Below are 21,060 nucleotides of genomic sequence, written 5' to 3'. Positions count from 1 at the left end.
ACTGTACTTTAACTTTTGATACTTAAATCCATTTTAACACCAGATACTTTTCTGAAGTACATTTGAACTACAACACTTTGACCCAAGTGATTTTCTTATGGATGACTTTAACTTTTACTAGTGTAAAACATATCTCTAAGATGTCTGTACTTTTACTCAAGTATGGCTTTCAAGTGCTTTATATGCCACTGTTTATTTCTCCATGTTTAACGTGTAAGGCAGAATTGGGCAGAACTCATAAAGCAGTTGCAGCTTTGTAACATGGCGGTTGGACGGCTACCTTCGCACCAAGAAAGTAATAAAATAATAAATATTTACATCTGGAATAGGGCCACAAGAAAAGCTCCCCAGTGGCCGGATTTGGCCCCTACATACTTCATTGTCTGGAGTCCCCCGTTTTTTTGCTAGTATTTCCATCCACACCAAATGTCTTTGTTGAAAAAAGCCGATCTACAAGCTCACACCGCGTCGCATTATGGTGCGTTGTGAGCTTTTAGATCGGCTATTTTCGCACCAGAATGTTTGCCCCCAGAATACCTACGCTAGGAGTCATGTGGTGGCAAATAGTGGACATAACACTATTGAAATGATTCACTTTCTGTTAATATTGGCTAAATGTTTTGATCTCTCTTTGAAAACACTTTCACGTTTCAGAAAGAGGTTGCATTAGTTCAGATCTTGCTACTGGACTGGTGTCACACTTTTAGATGCCACAGTTTATGTGCAATACTGTATATTTCCATATTATTTAAATACTTGACACTCTCAATATTGCCTGATAAGAGTATAGCATAGTGTTTTAGACAAGTCCCTAGAGTATTGCGATGCTGTGTACAATCTTACACATACAAATCAAGATGCACGTGGGAGTAAATGTGTAGGCTAATGTATTCCACTCGTGCAAATTCTAAAAATAGGACGGAAAATATGTGCCCACAGGTTAAAGCAGTACACAGTACATGCTGTAGTTGTAATACATAGCTGAAAGAAATATTGTATTATTATTATTGTTTATTTTATGATGGTCTTATTATGCAGTGTTACTAGCTACCATGCAGGGCAGAAGAGCCTGGCGTGTGATCAAAGAACTCGCTGCCATAATCCAGAGACAATGGCATCATTGTCACTCCCTCTATGGTGACAACATGAATGACACAAACAATGCCTTTCTGAGACACACTTGGGAACACTTTATTGACAGTGTGAGGGTCACATACACTGCCTTTTGTCCCTATTTTATTTACCCAATAACTATGTATAATAACTGGCTCTCGGTAAGGTTTTTGTCCTCTGCTGGAGCAGGTTATATCCACACATCAGAAGCTCAGAGATGGCAGCCTTGGATAGCCTTTGCTGGTGAATTGCCTTTTGTGTGCTCTAGCTCCATCTAGTGTTTGTATATTGCAACTGAATGTATCAAGAGTCAAACACATGGGTCATGTTCACATGAGAGATTTGCTTTGGCACGTGGTGCAGCTGCATAGCAACTTAGGAAAAATGTAATATAATAATAATAAAATGCCACTTAAACCGTTTAGTCTTAGCGAAACGGACCGTAGTTGCAACTGTACGTTTTTCCACCTACACCAAAATTCTTCACCAAAAATAGCCGAGCTGCGACGCGTTCTGAGCTTGTAGTTCTGCTATATTTTGGTTAATGTTTGCAACAAGAAACAATCCTGGGGTTCAAGTGGTTAACACAGGACTAAAGACACGTATCACACATACTGCTGTTCAGAAAACTCTTTCAGCCCGAGATCCCTGGACCCAGACTTACACAAATATGAATTATAAGCACTTAAGCCCTGTTTCCAAAAATAGTGCAGTTCGATCTACCTCACAACGTGTTATAATGCTATGAGTTGTGAGCTGTGATCGTCTATTTTCGACCGGGGGGGGCTAGCCCTAATATAGACCCCTGGGGTTCTCCGGTCATTGACGGAATATTTATCTGATCGTGGCTGGATATATATCCCAGAGAAGATTAAAAAAAAACATGTCGGAGCAAGTTTGTTAATGTGGCTCAAAGTTTAGACGACAGACGGTCTGAACATTGTTGAATAAAACAGTGATTCTCAAGCATTTTCATTTCAAGGACCCCTCAGTTTGATATCACTTCTGTCGGGTGGAAACCTTGTCGATGTCCAAAACCGTTCCTTTTTATTATCATTTAAAAAATAGCCGATCTACAAGCACACAACACGTCGCAATGTGACACATTGCGTGCTTGTAGATCGGCTATTTTCACTATTTCTGTGTGACACTGAAGTAGAGTGTTTCAACAGTTTTTGAAAAAAATAAAAATAGACTTGAGATATGGAGATACAAGGTTTCTGCCTGACAGCAATGATATGCATGTAAGATTTCCATCTTTGGGACCCCACTCTACCCTGTAAAATGTTCATTTAACTCTGTGAGTGTGAAAATGTAACCAAAATATGAACTCTTACCTTACAGTTACAGACCCGTAAGGGTACGTTTGGTTCCTAACTATCAATCATTTAGCTGGGTACCCCCTGGAACCCGGTTAGGGGTCCGGCCACGTTGAAACCAGTAGGAGAAAGTACCTAGAGTTGACAGAACTTTATAATGTACTCATGAGTGTTGATTTGAATGTTCTCTCTCAGGAGAGCGTGCGCTGGCAGCTTCCATCCAGAGCCTGTCGGGGGGTCGCTCCTCACTGGCGGGGGCTGTCTCTGAACCCGGGGGTCCGGCCATGGCCCGTGGAGTGGGACCCGGGCTGAGGTCCGAAGCCTCACAAACCTCCCAGCAAGTGGTCTATGTTTTCACAACCAGCCTAGCCAACAAGTGAGACTTTTTGCTTATTTGTCAGATTGACAGACTCTCAGATCAGTTTGTGTGGGTTTTTGCCCATCAAACTCTATAGATTAACTGGATTAAGATCTAATCTTATTGCCCAACTTGGAGCTGCATTTACAGATAACTTCTTTATTTGATTTGATTGTCTTTTCCCTGTTTCAGTACCTTTTTGTAAATTATATATGTTTTTGTTAAAAGGTTAAAGCTCTATATTCTACTAGTGTAGTAATCATTGCTATAGAGTGTTTGTTCAGTAACAGGGGTCTCCCTATCACTCCAGCTCTTTAGTAACCATAAAATGCATTTTCCGGTGGGACTCCAATTCCATGCAGTCAGGAGAGAAAACCCATTAATCAGCTTCACTTCCAATTTCATTTGTTTATCCTGTATCCTGAACCAACAACATAGCAATGATTACAATCAAACTATAGAGCTATTTAACACTTATTTTAACCCATTACGACCGGGAAAGCGTCTGTCATTTTTTTAACCATTAACTTATACCTTGGCTATTCAAAAATAGCAGATATACAAGCTATGATCTTGTAGATCTGCTATTTTTGAAAAATCATGAAAGTGTGTGCAAATCTTTGAATATATATTTTTCAAAGCGAACATTTTTAACTCAAATCTTTGCTTCTGGGGATTCTACAAATGTCTTCTAAATCCTAACAGTTTTTTTTTTAAAAACATATGTTGCTATAATCAGTGGTTCTCAAACTGTTTCATGTCAAGGACCCCCCAAATTATATGTATTTGGCCTCAAAATATCAAAATATGTTGTTCTAGGGACCCCCAGAAAATCAAAAAATAGCAGATCTTCCCAGCTCATACTCGGTGCCTCGCTATGAGCTTGTATATCTGCTATTTTTGAATAGCCAAAGTATAACATAATGGTTAAAGTGGTTACACAGATGCGTTCCCGGTCTTAACGGGTTAACAAAACATTATCACTTACTCTCACCTTTTAATTGTGTCATCTCCTGTGTCCGTTTACAGTGCTGCAGAGGCCGTCATGAAGGGACAGACAGACTCCATCCTACTGTTTCACCAGCAAAATGTCCCACGGACCAAGTTGGAGCAGGTCAGACCCCCGCCACAAACGGCACGTGTCACGTCATGTGGAAGCGTGTTGCGCACCGAAAATAGCTGATCTACAAGCTCACAACACGTCACACTGTGACGTGTTGTGAGCTTGTAGATCGCCAGCAGTGGTGGAAAAAGTACTCAAATTCTTTACTTAAGTAAAAGTACCAATACTGCAATAAAAAAAATACTTTGTTACAAGTAAAAGTCCAGAATTCAAAATTTACTTGAGTAAAAGTACAAAAGTATTAGCATCAAAATGTACTTAAAGTACCAAAAGTAAAAGTACTAAATATTTGAAAATAGCCGATCTACAAGCTCACAACGCGTCGCGATGCGACGCGTTGTGAGCTTGTAGATCTGCTATTTTCAAATAGCCTAGGTATAAAATAGGGCTAAAGTGGTTAATGTACGTTTCATTATATCATAGTTTATATCTGAAAAGTAACTAGTTACTAAAGTTTTCAAATAATTATAATGATTATAGATCGGCTATTTTCGGTTATTAGTCATTTTAAGGTTAAAGCGTGTTCGAAGTGGTCAAACTAGCAATAGAATAAAGAGTGTTTTGAAGAGTGTTTGAATTGGTCAAAGTAGCAGAATAGAATACATGTTCAGAAGCATCTTCCATAAAACCCTAATGGCCTCGGATTATTTCATAAAGCAACAGTTAAAGCCTCAATCTGCGATTTCTTCAACTGGTTGGCTGTATGTAGAACATAGGTTTAGAGTGATTCGGAAATGCACTCTTATAAGAGTACTAATGCGATTTAAGAGCGATCTGGTATTGACGTCATTCTATACGATCTGATATGAGTTGATTTAGGAATGGTCAGAGCAGATACTCGTCAAGTAACGATGGCGTGTTCATCTTTAAAAATGTATTCAATTCATCCCATGTATAAACATGATTACAACCTGTTTTGTTACATGTAGATGGCGTGTTGAATACTGTCTAGAGCAGTGTTTCCTCACCCCGAATACTGTCTAGATTAGAACAGTGGGACGAGAACCATGTTTGGGTCGTGGTCCTCGTGGATCCATTTTCATAGGTCGCGAGTAAATATCCCTTTTTTAGTTTCCTACATGTTTTTATTTATTTATTTACTTTTTCAAAGGTAAAAAAAAAATCACACTTTTTCATGAAAAATAAGAATTCTATTTTTCAAAAATAATTTCATGAATAAATAAGAAAATAAAGCCATCACATTTTGCAGTGACTTCCTCCTCCATTGTTCAGACACTCAAGACAACCCATCTTTTCGGTCCGAGTGTGTGCTTTGAGTGCTTCCAAAGCACAACACTTGGGCGGCAGCGCTTCGACCTCTCTGAATTTTGGAAAACCAAAGAGTACCTTCGGGCGCGCACCAGCGCTCTCAGAGCGTATTTTCCGAAAACGTATTTGACCACACAGCAGTGCAAGTGATTTTCTCAGCCACCACAGGTGCAAGCCAAGGGGATGTGGAAGTCTATTTTGGTCTCACATAAAGGGCTTTGTTCCTCTTTTCACCAGCAGTTGTTTTGACCAAATCTGTGCATTTGTTACAGGGATGTGGCGCCTTATGTGACTGTCAGAACTAGAGTCGGACCCTTGCTTCATTTTTGGGTCCGATCACGATTTTGCAGAGACCTAGACCACTGATTATCAATGTTTTGACTGACACTTTTTGTGCAAAACTAAATCTTGAAGTCAATTTGAACATCTTAGATTTGATTAAAGTTTCTATTTGAAAACATTAAACAAATGGAGAAAATATTATATAATAATAAGCATACAGTTCAATATAGGAAAAAACATTTAACCTTCATTATACAATAAACAGGCACACAACTCATATCAAATACATAACCACTTAAGCCCTTTTCAAAAAACAAAAGAAAAATAGCACATCTACAAGCTTACAACATGTCGCATTGATGTGACACATTGTAAGCTTGTACGTAGATGTGCTATTTTTTTTTTGGTTACTAATTGGGACACATCGGCTGCATAATTACTGATGTCGTTAACAAAGCTAAATGACCAATATATCGGTCAGTAAGAATTTGATGTGTAGTAAAGTATATTTTTAAATAGTATGTGTCTTTTCTGACTGGCTATTTCTCCTAATGATTCCTCCTGATGATGTTATCAAATAGTTTTGCTTCCCTTATTGTTGCTGTCGGGTGGAAACCTCATATGTGCTAAATGGTGAATTTTCGTGATTCAAATTCAAGAATAAATCGGCTATTTTTGTGTGACGCTGTAGTGTGACGAAGTAGGGCATTCATTAATGAAAATTAAAAAAAAGTTAAAATATGGAGATAAGAGTTTTCTGCCGACTGCAACATTATAATATCGTTGCTGTCGGGCAGAAACCTTTTTTTTTTTTTTCGTGAATTAATGCCCTATTTGATCATGCTACAGCATCTCACAAAATCTACAAGCTTGAAACGCTGCGCAAAGCGAACACATTTTGAGCTTGTAGATCTGCTATTTTTGCCATTTTTTGAATTTGAATCCTGAAAAGTAACAGTTTTGGACATAATGAGGTTTCCACTCGACAGAGACGATATGACATAGCATTGTGTCCATTGTTGTGGTGTACCACAGGGCCACGCGTCGGGAAAGCTCTCCAGCCTGTCGGAGAAGGTGAGCAGCTCCAGCGGCTCTCCGCCCGTAATAGGCACCCCCAAATCCCAGAGCGGCACGCCCAGGCCGGCCTCCGCGGGCGTCGCCGGAAGCCACGGGGGGCACCCCGCGGGGGCGGGGACACCGTCGTCATCGGCGGGGCACTCGGACAGCGAGTCGTCCCAGATGAGGCCCACCGCCGGGGCTCCCAGCAATAACATCAGCGTCATTAATCCGCACAAGCCAGGAGGAGGAGGAGGAATCGCCAATTCTCAAGGTTGTTATAGTTAAGCACGTTTTCAGTTTACTTTGAATTTGTTTTTAAAGTGGTTTTATTAGTTTAGTTTATATATTTTGAAAACATTTAGCTTGTTCCTTTTATTGCAATTATAGGGTAGTGATGGGCACGACTCAAAAAGAACAATTACGGAAATAGCTGATCACAAAGTTTAGATAAGCTCACAACAACGCATCGCAATGCAACACATTGTGAGCTTGTAGATTGGCTATTTCCGCAATTCTTAAAACGAGTACAGCTAAAGGACTTAAAGTTGTACTGTGCAAATTTCAAAAAAACGATTTTTAGCAGCCTCTGCTGGTCATTACCGTCACTGCAGGCCGTTTGTTAATTACTGCGTTACCAGAATTCCATTCGTTTTCACCGTAAGACGGAAGTGTTTCAAAAAGCGTTCTTTTAATTGTTTTATACGATCTGTGGATCGTTTCTCTTAGCCAGTGGAGCTTTAGTTACCGTGAGCTGTGTTTTCTTTTTCTGTTTTCTTTTCGTTCTTCAAATCATACAGTCTCTTAAAATCAGCGTGAGTTTCCTTTTTGTTATTAGCGCGGTAGTTCCTGGCCAAACAGGAAACCGGTGCATTTCCGCTTCCATTTTCTGGCCAGATGACATCATTATCGCGGGAACGTCAACCCCGACCCCGTTCAATAGAAAATATATAAACAAAAGGCTTTCGGGGGTGAAATTCATGGAGTGGGTGTTGTGAAACATTTGCCACTCACAAAAGATATACAATTTAACTTTAGTTTTATTGAAAAAGTTACCTAGCATTACTTTAAGTATAAAATACTGAGAAAGACTAAGACAAAGGACATTATTTTTTTTGTGTCCTCTGCAGGTCCGCTTTCGGGAGGTCCTGGAGGAGGCGGTGGCGGCGACGGGCCGGGCGGGGTGGCGGGGGGCTCCCCGTCGGGGGGTGGGGGGAGCCCCTCGGCCCTGTCGGCACACCTGCAGGGCGAGGCGGGGCCGAGGAGCGCGGCCAGCCTTTCCAAAGAGCAGCTGGAGCACAGGGAGCGCTCTCTGCAAACGCTGAGGGACATCGAGAGACTGCTGCTGCGGAGCGGGGCCGGCGGTGGGCCCCCTCCCCCTGGGGACGCTGGGGGTCCCAACAACGGCAACCCCAACAACAACAACTCCTCAAACCTGAACAATAACAACAACACTCACGGCGGCGCCGCCCTCGACGACGGCAATAGCGGCAACAATAACGGCGGGAACTGCAACAACAGCGGTAACATGATGGCCTCAGCGCTGCCCCCTATGGGAGGAATGAAGAAGTACGAGGAGCCCCTGCAGTCCATTATGTCCCAAACGCAGAACATCGGCGCGTCCGGCATGGAGAGCCCTCAGATGGGCTCCCACCACCACGGCATGCCTCCCCACCCTCACCCCCACCACCAGCTCTCCCCCGGGCTGGACATGGGCTCCTTGCTGGGCCCGGACGGCCTCACCCCGGAGCAGGTGGCCTGGAGGAAACTCCAGGAGGAGTACTACCAGGTAGAGGAGGGACTATCAATTATTTTCTCAGCGATTATTCTGTCTATTGCATTTTTGATTAACTGAATAATTGAGAAGCATGTTTTTTTTGTATATATATAATTTGTTTTATTTTTAATATATGAATTGACAAGAATTCAAATAATAGACTGGATCGATTAGTCTTTGTAACCAGTTGAGCCGTTTAAATGATGATTAATAGGGGTGTGCCGATATATCGTCCTGCGATATATCGTGATACGTTTTCGTGATGATATGTATCGTTTTGGCGTTTTTTTTTTGTTTTTGTTTTTTGCAATAATAATAATGCAAAAAACATAAGTATTTGTTTGCATTTGCTCCCCCCCCCCGCCCATATATTTTCATAATAAAAAAGTGCCATATATCGTATCGATATCGTGAGCCCAATATCGTGTATCATATCGTATGGTGAAATGAGTGTATCGGCACACGCCTAATGATTAACTATTGCACCTCCTGCCACCAGGAGAAGCGGCGGCAGCAGGAGATGCAGCCCCATGGACAGCAGCAACAGGCGCAGCACTTCAGGATGATGACGGAGATGGCGGCCATGCAGCACGGCAGCGGCGGCGGCGGCGGCGGGCCCGTCATGATGCGGGGGCCGCCGCCCCCGTATCACAGCAGCAAGCCCGGAGAGCAACAGTGGCCGCCGCACGGGGCCATGATCGGAGGGGGGATGGGGGGAGGAAACGCACGTATGATAGACATGCACCAAGAGGGCGGGGGGCCGCGGGGGGGCCCGCCGAGGTTCCTGGGACAGATGCAGAGAGGCCCTCCGGGAGGGGGAGGGGGAGGAGGAGGAGGAGGGGGTTTCCCCGGCAGTCCGGGCGGCGTTCTGTCGATGGTGGAAGGCCTGGGGGGGGGCCATCATCAGAGGCCCCCCAGGCCGGGGATGGTGTGGCTGGACGACATGCACCCCGGCATGGGAGGAGGAGGAGGCGGCGGCGGGGGGCCGTTTCACCCGGGCTGCTACCCCGGCGGGCCGGGCGGACCGCCCCCTCAGCACTTGCAGGTATTATAGACCAGTGGTTCTCAAACCTTTTCCTGTCAAGGACCCCCAAATTGACACTTATTAGACCCCCATTCGAAAACATAAGCCAGGAACCCCCATAAGAGAAGATTTTTACGGCTCTCTAGCAGTGATTCTCAACCATTTTAATTTGAAGGACCCCCAGTTTGACATGCATTAGGCTACGGACCCTCATTTAATGGCATTTCTATCCCTGGGACCCCAATTTATATTGTAAAATCTATGTCAATTTAACTCTGAAAGTATACAAATGGTTCCATGTGTATACTCTCAGAGTTACAGGCCCATAAGGGTCCATTTGGTTCCTATCCATCATTTAGCTGGGGACCCCCTCAAGTACCCCTGGGGGTCCCCGGACCCCACTTTGAGAACCGACGTTATAGACCGCTCCCGCAACTGACATAATCGTCAGAATCAGCTCCACTTCATCGGTATGAATTGTATCTGTTGAAAAATGCGGAAATAGACGATCTTGTTGTGAGCTTGTAGATCGGCTGTTTCCGCTATTTTGGAAAATGTTTGAATGTATCGAATTATTAAACGCATGGCCTGTTTTGGCCATTGTACATTATGCTGTATTTTGATCATCGGTACCGGTTATTGTCCGTCATTTCTGTGTCTATTTAAATGACTGATTCATATGTTCCAATGTTCAATGCCAAAAACACAATTAAATCCTTAAAGGCATTGTAGGGAACGTTTAGCCTAAATTTAAAAAATATTTATATATATATTTTTTGCATTTTTTCCCCTCTATCAGCAACTATATAATGATGCTGGGGTGTTTTCCTGCATTGAAACACAGTACTCTTTCTGAAAACCCTATTTTCCCTGCATTGTTTATGTTTGTGCAGTTCGTTTCCCGGCCACCAGGGGGTGATGCCTCCATAGACTTCCATAGACTTCCTTACGTCCCGGACAAACATAACAACAACAACAACAATAGGGAAAATAGGGTTTTCAGAAAGAGGCCTGTGTTTCAATGCAGGAAAACACCCCAGCATCATTATATAGTGGCTGATAGAGGGGAAAAAATGCAAAAAATATATATATAAATATTTTTTAAATATAGGCTTAATGTTCCCTACAATGCCTTTAATCACAGTTATTTATTTATTTTTGTTCCTTTCGATCATCTTCAACAGCATCCGTAACCTTACATACAGTAAGATACGTTAAGCTGTAACATTGTTTAAGGTGATCGAAAAGGAATAGGCCGAAGCTAAAGGCTTATACATGCCTATCCTCCGTAACACTATTTTGTTATTTTGTTTGACAAAACGCAGTTGCAGTGAGTGAACGTAAATGTTATTTCTACAACAACTAATAGTCGACTGAAATGTCATGATCGTGAACAACTACCCTTTACTTGCAGGGCGACCCGGATCGCCTTCTAACCCGGGAGGAGATGTTCCGCATCATGGAGAAACGCCAGCTGCAGGGGCTCCACAGGCTGGAGCTGGACCGCCTGGCCAAACAGCAGCAGCAGCACCAGCAGCAGCAGCAGCAGCAGGCCGGAATGGGCCAGAGACTCCTGGATAACCCTGGGGGGTTTCCTAACATGGGAATGGGGCGGGGGGGCCTGTCGTCCCGGGGTGAGCCCATGGACTTCCCCGGTTCCCGCGACGTGATGATGGGCTCTCCCGGCGCCGGGGGGGGCGGGGGCCCCCCCCACATGAGGGACTTGGTGGATTCTCCGCTGGGGGGCCTGGGTATGAACATGATGAGCGCCGAGCAGCAGCAGCAGATGATGCTGGTGCAGAAGCTGCGAGGAGGAGGAGGAGGTGGTGGTCCGGGCGGAGACTTGGGGGAGATGTTAAGCCCGGAGGAGATCGCGCGAATCCGGGCGATCCAGAACGGAAGGGGCGGAAACAAGGGGATGATCCCGGGGGGTCCCGACGGTCCCCTCCAGTTTCCTAATCAGAGCCCCTACGGCGGCGGCGGCGGACAGGCGGAGGGGGCGTATCTCCAGCAGCAGCAGCCCCCCGGCCCCGAGATGTTCGGGCCCGGCGGCGACCACCACCACCAGGGTGGTCCCGCTCAGATGGGCGGGGGGACGTCCCGGCTCAGTCACATGCCCATGGCGGGGGGAGGAGGCCTCGGCGCTCGCCACCCCTCCGACCTGGCCCTCAACATCAACGCCATGACCTCGCCCGCCATGAGAGACATGCCGCCGCCGCACCAGCTCAAGTCTCCATCCCTCAGCCAGCAGCCGTCTCCCCTGCTGCCTTCCCCCTCTGCTCCAGGTAGGCCAGGTGGTCACAATAGGCTCTATGCACAGCAGCCATATTGGACAGAAATTGGGCCCCTTCCTTGCTTCCTTCACAGGTGTTACCAATGACACTAATGAAGGCTCTGTTCCAGTTAGTGTAGCACAGTGGTTCTCAAACTTTTTAATTTCAAGGACCCCCATAACTCTGAGAGTGTAAATGGAACCAAATGGACCCGGGAGGGTCCATTTGGTTCCATTTGTACACTCTCAGAGTTACACCCTCTCAAGGAACCATGAGGGTCCCTGGACCACACTTTGAACATGCACAATATCAGCACCCTGACTCTGTTTGACCAGAATGGAACAGAGCCTTCATTAGTATCATTGGTAACATCCGTGAAGGAAGTAATTAGAGGCCCAATTCATACCCAATATGGCTGCTGTGCATAGAGCCTATTATTACATACCGTCGCTGTCGGGGCAGAAACCTCTTATCTCCATATTTAAACTTTTTGTGTTTTTTCGTAAATTAACATCCCTACTTGATCATACTACAACGTCACACAAAAGCATCAAAAGTAGCAGATGGACAAGCACGAAACGCGGTGCGAAGCGACGCGTTTTGAGCTTGTATATCTGCTACTATATTTGCTGTTTTAGAATTTGAATCCTGGAAAGTAACAGTTTTGGACGTACTAGGTTTCCTCCCGACAGAGACGATTTTATGTGTACATTTACGTTTATTTGTCATATCTGCCCTGTGCAATTTTTGTTCATAAAGCCTAAAAGGAAAACAGAAATGTTGATTTATATTAATTACAATTATTTGTGTGACACTCGTGATGGTGACACAACCCTAGCCCCAGGACTCAAGTCCCCCGCTCAGATGTCCTCCACGGGGCCTCACCCTCCGGCCTCCGGCGCCGGGACTCCCTCGTCCTCTTCGATGAAGTCCCCTCAGGTCATGGGGGCTTCCTCCCTCGGCCTGCGATCTCCCTCCGGCTCTCCTGGACAGCTCAAATCACCAGCCGCCATGCCCGGGGGCTCTCCTCCGGGCTGGGCGTCCCCGAAAACAGCGCTTCCGAGTCCTGGTGGACCGAACGGCGGGAAGGGAGCGGGCAACGGAGGAAGTAGTTCTACTGAGACCGGTATGGAAAGAGCCTGACAAGATGTATTCACACACTAAATAAAAGCCCTGGTGCTCTAGCATTTTGTTAACTTTCAATGCAGATGTTATTACAAAAAAAACTATCACTAATTGTCAAAAATAGCAGATATACAAGCTACGTGTCGCAATGTGACGCATTGTGATCACCATTTGATTGCCTTAAATGTAAGACTGTTGTGATGTATTTTTTCAGGTGACCCGTCATTGCCCCCCAGGAGTTCCAACTCCACTCCAATAAGCCAGCCGGGCTCCATGAATCCCAGCATGCCGTTCAACTCGTCTCCGGACGGCGCCCCTCACGGCGCCCCTCACGGCGCCCCTCACGGCGCCCCTCACGGCAACCCTCATGGTACCCCTCACGGCGCCCCTCACGGTACCCCTCAAGGCGCCCCTCAACACGGCGCCCCTCACACCCAGAACCCTCTGTCCCTCATCATGTCCCAGATGTCCAAGTACGCCATGCCCAGCTCCACTCCGCTCTACCACGACGCCATCAAAACCATCGCCACCTCCGACGATGAGATGCTTCCCGACCGCCCTCTCCTGTCTGGTGTCAGCGTCGCAGGTACCGTAAATCAGTGGTTCTCCGGGGACCCCCAGGGGTCCTTGAGGGGGTTACAGAGGGTCCTACATAATTGGTAGTTAGGAACCTAATTGACCCTTACTATATAGGTCTATAACTCAGAGAGTGTACAAATGAAACCAAATGGACCCAGGTCCGGGTTTGTACACTCTCTGAGCTATGGGGGTCTGTGGCCTATTGCTGGGGTAAACTAGTTGTCCTTGAAATTAAGGTTTTAGAACCACTTCCGTAAACATTTTTCTACTCTTCTCACAAATCATCTTAATAATGTAATTAGTGTCGAGGAATTCTGTATCAGTTAGTATTTGCTGAGGTAAATGAAGTCGGAGACACTTCGCATTATGAGATAGATAGTTTAATACATGGGCTCGTGGAAGAAGGACATTAAACATTCAAGGTGGTGGTGCAGTTGTTCCAGTGGTGGAAAGTAACTAAGTACATTTACTTAAGTACTGTACTTAAGTACAATTTTGAGGTATTTGTACTTTGCTTGAGTACAGTATTTTCAATTTCCAATACTTTTTCTTCTACTCCACTACATCTCAGAGGCAAATATTGTACTTTTACTCCACTACAACAATTTGAAAACTTTAGTTTTCAGATATTAATGATTACATTATAAAACATACATTAACCACTCCAGCCCTATTTTATACCTAGGCTATTTGAAAGTAGTTAATAGTTGTTGCTCTCAGAAATGTACTGAAGTAACTCAGTAAGAGTTCCTGAGTTATGAAATTAGTTTCTAGGGAGAGTACATTTTGTGTCACTACTTTTTTCAATATTAATGTATGCATTTTAGTGTTGCTGTGACACAGTGTGAGACGAGACCATTTTCAAATTGTATCTTGTCAGATACCCAAACCAGGGCAATTCTAAATACTTACTTAACTGCACTATTGGATTGGAAAAGTGACTAGTTACACTATTAATTACCGCAAAAAGTAGTGGAGTTATATTATGTGTTACTCTCAACACTTCACAGAAGTGCTTTACAAATATAACAGTATACAATCTTTATGAATATACTGTACCATATTTAAAGCCGCTGGAAAAGACTGCAGGAACTGCATATGAGCACTCATTATCTATACATTGGGGATATAAAATGCTACCTAAAAGCTAAACTTAACATGATCTTTCCCATGCTGATCTGCATCCCATCAGGAAACATGGGGAACCCCCAGATGGGCCCCCACAGCGATCCACAAAGCCCCATGGGGATGGTCCTCCAGGGGCAGCAGCAGCTGTCCCACGACGCCTCTGGACCCATGCTGTCTTCACCCAACCCTATGGGCCTGCCTGGCATGAACCCCGCCATGATGGTGGGGGGCCCGCCGGACGGCATGGGGCCCTGCAACGTCTCCCCCATGTCCCAGAACCAGATGGCCGGCTTTGTGCGCATGCAGCCTCCGCCCCACGGACCCATGCATTCCCCGATGGGAGGGATGGCGCAGCAGTTCTCGCAGTCCGACGACGTCGTCCTGCCGCCGCAGCAGTTGCACTTGCTGGCCAAGGGTCTCTCTCACCCGCGAGGCTCGCACCCCTCGGACTCGCCCCACACCTTCGCCTCGATGGGACACGATCTGAGCGACGTCATGCGGACCTCGCACACGGGGATCCCCGAGTTCGACCTCTCCCGAATCATTCCTTCCGACAAGCCCAGTAGCACCCTTTCGTATTTCCCCAAGAGCGAGCCCCAGGGGAACCCCCACCACGGCGGGCAGGGCCCCCAGCAGCAGCCCACCCCGCAGCAGCTCCTCAAGCAGCTCTCGGCCTCCGGCCCACCGCACAGCAACGCGCCTTCCTCCAACCCCCACATCGCCAACCTGCAGAACATGATGGCCGAGCAGCAGCTCCCGCCTCACGCCGCGCACGGCGGGATCATACGGCAGGGCATGGGCATGCACCCGGGGGGCTCTAGGGGCATGGGAGGAGGCATGGGAGGCATGGGTCCCATGTGTCCCCCGGGACACATGATGGGAAGGACAGGCATGATGTCTCAGCAGCAGCTCCAACAGCAGCAACAACAACAACAACAGCAGCAACAAGCCATGATGGCAAACAGCCTGCTGCACCATCCGTCCCACCCGCAGGCCGGCATGATGTCCCCTCAACAGCACCCGCACAATCTGATGGCACAGCAGAACCTTATGATGATGCAGGCGAAGCAGCGCGCCATGTCTGTCGGCGGGGATCCCTTTGGCCCCCAGGGGCCTCTCATGTCCCCCCAGGGTCCTATGATGGGCCCTCCCCATCCGCAGTCCGGTATGATGGGACCCCAGGCTCTGCGTCAGCGGGGCATGTCGTTGGACGGTCCCATGGGCTACGGCCCCGGCAGTATGGCCAACATGCCTTTCTGATCCACTTCACACAAACTGTAAAAACTTTATTTACAAACAGTTTTGCTTTTTCTCCCCCCCCCCCCCATCATGTCCAAATGTTTTCATTAATTATCTCTGCCAGGCCGATAGACTGGGAGGCAGAGATTATATTGTTGTTCCTGCAGTTGTTCAAAAGAGATACATTGTAAAAACAAAACAAAAACAAAAAAAAAGAATGAAAGGAGAGAAAAAAAAGATAATCTTCAATTTCTTCAATTTTTGGAGTACAATAATGAATTTAAGAAATTGTACTGAAAAGTACCGTCACGCAGTTAAATGACGAATCTCAAGCCATTTTCTAAAATACTGTAAAAATTGTATATTTCGCAGAAGTGTGTATTTGTTGTGGAGAACGATATTGGGGGTTGGGAGAGGAGTGCCTCAAATTTCTATTTGTTTTAATATCATTGATTATTTTCACCAACTACCAAACTGTTGTGCAAAGGAAAATATATAATATATAGTTGCTGTAAATAAGATGCAATTTGTGATTGTTTGCAATGGTACTGTTTAACTGTGTTTTATTAGAAGTTTAAAAAAAAAAGAATAATATTGGTCTATCTATAACATGGTGTTTCAGTCTCAGTTATTGTTTGACTGCTCAGCTGTTGGTTGTAATGTTTAATAACGAATGTGAGGGATACAGTTACAGTATAATGTAAAAACCTTATTTTATTTTTATTTGCAGGAAAAGAAAGAATAAGAGAAATTTAAGTAAAAAGAACATCATATTGTCAATTGGAGCCAGTTTGCTGGATGTTACACATGCCACTATTACAGAAATATCCTTCTGTGAAGGAAACAGTGGGCGTACTGTCAATACATGGTATGGTACTTTGCGTAATTACAAAAAAGAAAAAGCTGAAATCGTTACATGATAACACTTCTGCAGTTGGCACTGCATATTTGTCCACCAGAGAATGCGCAAGTCGCTCAAGCCGACCAAACTCCCCAAATCAAAGCGTGGCTATAATATGCAGACCTCTTGGTTTCTGTGTTGCTAAAATATGCAGACCTCTAGATTGCCTTAGTTAGTTTTTTTTAATATTTTACGATGAAACAGTGTGGTCACATTGCTTTAGATGAGGATGCTTGCGGTGGTTGCTTGGCCACTGGAGGTGGATGATGAGTGACCTCGTCCCTGAGCCATGAGGCACGTCAGACAAGCAGGCCTGCAGCCGCAGCTAGAGAGCAGCTGTAGCAGGTCATTGCGGAACCTCACCCCAACAAAGGCATACAGGAAAGGGTTAAGGCAGCAATGTGAAAGGCCCAGGCTCTCTGTCACCACTAAGGCTTGTTCCAGTCGCGTGTAGGTCTCACAGCTTGAGGTAGAGTTAACTCCCAAGACTACCATGGTGTCCATTAGCATGGTGACATTATAGGGCAGCCAGCAGATATAGAACACAGCTGTGACAATGAAAGCCAGTCGAATGGCACTCTGCTTCTCTAAGCTCCGCTGACTGCGGCACAGCGTCAACACGACTGCCGTGTAGCAGTACCCCATGACAGCCAGGGGTACGACAAAGCAAAAGGCGTGTGTCAAGAAGCGATTGGCCAGCATCCAGTTATTTGCATGTGTGCCGTGTTGGTTAAAGGCGCAGGAGAACACGAGTGGGTTTGTAGGAACCACAGCCACAGAGTAAAAAACAGCGTTGGGAGCCGACAAGGCCAAGCAGACCAGCCACAGCAACACGCAGGTCAGGTGCACCGTTCTGGGCCGGCGACTTTGCAAGCTAGGGATAGCGTGAACGATAGCCAAGTAGCGGTCAAAGCCAATGCAAGCCAGCAGTAGACTTCCGCAAAGGAGGTTGAGGCGCTCCAGCAGGCCGACCACCTTGCAGAGGACGTCCCCAAACAGCCATCCCACGGCGCTCTCGGCCGCCATGAAGGGAAGGGTGGAGAGGAGCAGGAGGTCGGCCACGGCCAGGTGGAGCAGGTAGATCTCGGTGATCCGTAGGAGTCGCCTGCGCTTCAGCAGCACCGTCAGCATGAGGCCGTTCCCCGCCGCGCCCAGCAGGCACACCAGACTGTAGGCCAGCGGCTGGAACACGGCGTGGAACAGCTGCAGGCCCGTCTTCTCGTCATCACAGATGTATTCTCTTCCATTCTCTGATGAGCCATCATCGGATGAATTGTCGTCGTATCCACTGAAAAAATCCTTGAAAGAGGTTCATATTGTTATTTTTGAGCTCGTCATATTGCACTTTGTCAAAAATAGTCAATTTAGTTCAAGCTACAATCCGTACGTTTTATGTCTGTTGTAGCCCTCTCTGACGGAGAAAGGCAATTGTTACTATGTCCGAACTACAATAAAAATGGTGGCACATTTACTGTCCAATCCAGTGTGCCATCTGCTTCAAATAACTATATTGACATTGTCAACCAGTCGGTGACCAACCTGACACCAGAGTGTAAATGTCTCTATGATAGAGTAGGGAGACCACCTCCAACCACTGCAGATGTGCTACTTATATTGTATTAACATACTGCCATTCAGAGGGAATAATATCAGGGGAAGACGGGGAATAATATCCCCGTTTTTGTATTCAACATTGATTTTAGTAATACAAACATGGGTGTTCTGTCAGCATCATTGGCACCCTTCAAAATGCTGCAAATGTAAAGGATCTCCACAGGGGATTCTTAGAGCACATTTTAGAGCAACATCCTGCTATTTTTAGAGTAATGAAACTCAAACGACTTGGCTTGCGGTGCAGATTCATCTCTCAGACTGCAGTACACTCTTCTAGTTAGCTAAATCTAAGGCGTATATGCCCTGCACTCACCCACTGTGCTGCATTGACTAATTGGTTATGCATGTTATTGCAAACATTGAGATTTAGTGTTTATAAATGTATTACTCAGTGGTGGTGGTGGTGGTGGTGGTGGTGGTGGAAGAAGTACTCTGATATTGTTTTACCTAAGTAAAAGTAGCAATATCACACAGAAATACTTAACAAGTAAAGGTTCTGTATAAAAATGTTACTTGAGTAAAAGTAAAAAATATACTTAGTACCAAATTACTTAGTACTACTTAGTATGCAGAATGGCACCTTTCAAAATCATATTAAATTGTAATGGGTAATGCATTAATGTGTTCATCATTTAACCACATGAACAGTAGAATCCCTGTTCTGGGGCAAGGATTCTGTGAAAATAGCAGATCTAGGCTCACAATGCATCACAACTTGGTGTATTGTGAGCTTATAGAACATTACTATTGCTGAAGAGATTTGGCATAAAGCGAAAAAAAGATTAGTCCCCTGGGGGACCCCGGTCAACAAAGTATAAAGGGTTTTAAGAGATTAATAGTGCAGCTGGTAAAGGTGGGGCTGATTTTAAATACAGTATGTGATGCTGGGTAGCTTACATATAATAATAAACATCATCATTGATCAGTTAATGTACATGTTTTGTGTACACTAAAGATATCAAATAATTGTAGTGGAGTAAAAAGTACAATATTTGCCTCTGAGATGCTGGGCTGCTCAAAACCCCAACAGCACCACAAGCATTAAGCCCATTGATACAGAGCGTTCAGGTGGTGCAGGGGTGTAACAAATATAATTCTTTGCCACGTACAGTGGCAACATTGCATCCCGGCAACTGGGTTGGAGATGTAGTGGAGTAGAAAAAAAGTAGTAAGTATTTTGAAAAAGAAAAAAAAACGCAATGTTAACCCAATGTTTCTTCAAATGCATACATAGTGGTAAAATAACAACACAAATAAAACAGTCAGATACAGTTTTGCAACGTACTGAAAGTAATTCTGATTACATTATCACAATCACGACATCATTTTACCAAAGCTGCTGTGATGAGTTATATAATTAGGCTACATTTATCCCTTTGCTTCAAATGATGGATCTCCTGTGAAATAATCTCAACAGTCTTTCCAATATTTTTTTGCAAATTGTTATGTTTATGCAGGATACTGCAGCTGAAACTAGTTATAGCAAAGAGGTAAAAGGAATTCTGAAGTCTGTCAATCTATTCATCTATCCAAAATTGAAATGTCACAAATAAAAGTAGTTTAGTATGCAAAGACCAAATAATTGTAAATAAATAATAATGTGATAAATATTACAGTACTGTTACCTGTTTATATTCTCAAACTAAATTGGTGAACAAAACTTACCTCATCAAATATCATATGTTCTGTTATATCCATGCTGGTATTTCTCTGAAAACCTGTCATTTGCTGAGCGGCAGTGAAACTTGTCGTCTTCCTCTAAATGACAGACACAAGTCTGTCTGCTTTTGTTCTTCTGGAGTTTGATAGGAGGTGTGTCTAGAAACGTGTCAAAGACAAGCTCACTGAAACAGCACTACTCCCACGTACAAAATCATTGTTGGGTATTGAATTAACCATTCTGTGCCCATGTTTGAATAGTACTTACACAAAAGTAAAAGGTCAGAGTTTTAAAAACATTCAGAAATGGATCATTACTATTTCAATACTCAAATACTTGCTGTGATGAGTTACATTCCACCTGTGCTTACGGTTGCCTTTGTTTTAAGGATAATTGGGTGATATAGACTATTACATTAATCCCCAGGGGGAGATCAAAAATATAGGGGAAAAGGGGGGGGGGGGGGTTATTTATGACATTGGCAACATATTGAGCTAAAGTAATTTAACTTAGGAAATGGCCACGGTGCTATTTGTTCTTAATGAATATAGTTTAAACCACCTTGTCCTTGAGGCAGAGGACTCGACCTTCACTGCCTTATCAGCCTGAAAGATGTAGAGCATTGGTCCCCAAAGTGGGGTCTGGGGACCCCTATGGTTCGTTGAGGAGGGGCTTCAAGGGGGTCCCCAGCAAAATTAGGAACAGTTTAAACACGTTTTATTTGCATTACTTTAGTATCGAGGGGGAATTCAGTTTTCAGCTAGACCAAGCTGATGGCTGTTCAGTTGCTTATTGATGAGCGCTCAGGGATTAGTTCTTACTCAGAGACACTTTGACACGTAGACCAGTGCCGTGAGGTGAACTTGTGATACCCCGTTAAGCTTGTAGATCTGCTATTTAAGAAAGAAATGTTGACAAATCTTGAGACACATCTTCTCTTAGATGGGAGTCCGTCTGTGGCCAAATACATATCAATTTGAGAGGGGGTCCTTGACATGACAATGTTTGAGAACCACTGAATCAATGGGATTCCTGATTTGAGATGTGAAATCAGCAGTAGAAGTACTGAGATGTTTTTTCGTTTTTCTTTTTTAAAGTATCAATTCCACAATGTAGAAATACTCTATGACAAGTAAAGGTCTGGTATTCAGAATGTACTTACTGTAAAAGTACAAAAGTATTGGCATCAAAATATACACAAAGTACCGAAAGTAAAAGTA

At 44.7% G+C, this 21,060-nt stretch overlaps 2 protein-coding genes across 4 annotated transcripts in view; one reads left to right on the top strand and one right to left on the bottom strand.

The window, feature by feature from the left end:
• The window catches only part of bcl9l (bcl9 like), a 61,923-nt gene extending 45,649 nt beyond the window's left edge, over positions 1–16,274 (top strand). For 2 of the 3 annotated variants that reach the window (XM_084063881.1, XM_084063882.1), the window contains exons 5-13: positions 2,628–2,808; positions 3,820–3,904; positions 6,500–6,794; positions 7,651–8,309; positions 8,797–9,342; positions 10,736–11,606; positions 12,433–12,720; positions 12,934–13,305; positions 14,491–16,274. In XM_084063881.1, the coding sequence (XP_083920007.1) occupies positions 2,628–2,808; positions 3,820–3,904; positions 6,500–6,794; positions 7,651–8,309; positions 8,797–9,342; positions 10,736–11,606; positions 12,433–12,720; positions 12,934–13,305; positions 14,491–15,686 (4,493 nt within the window). In that variant the 3' untranslated portion in view covers positions 15,687–16,274. The remainder of the gene's footprint in view (positions 1–2,627; positions 2,809–3,819; positions 3,905–6,499; positions 6,795–7,650; positions 8,310–8,796; positions 9,343–10,735; positions 11,607–12,432; positions 12,721–12,933; positions 13,306–14,490) is intronic. The other variant, XM_084063883.1, reaches the window with a different exon arrangement.
• cxcr5 (chemokine (C-X-C motif) receptor 5) lies at positions 15,744–19,878 on the bottom strand (the record flags this gene model as incomplete). Its single annotated transcript, XM_084064068.1, has 2 exons — positions 15,744–17,865; positions 19,846–19,878. The coding sequence occupies 2 exons, from the start codon at positions 19,876–19,878 to the stop codon at positions 16,786–16,788; spliced, it is 1,113 nt and encodes a 370-aa protein (XP_083920194.1). The 3' UTR covers positions 15,744–16,785.
• Between the last annotated feature and the right edge of the window lie 1,182 nt (positions 19,879–21,060).

Source organism: Gymnoscopelus microlampas, assembly GCF_963454915.1.
Source record: "Gymnoscopelus microlampas genome assembly, chromosome: 8".
Lineage (NCBI taxonomy): Eukaryota > Metazoa > Chordata > Actinopteri > Myctophiformes > Myctophidae > Gymnoscopelus > Gymnoscopelus microlampas.
Note: the sequence above shows the minus strand (reverse complement) of the source record. Positions and strands in the feature narration are given on the sequence as shown.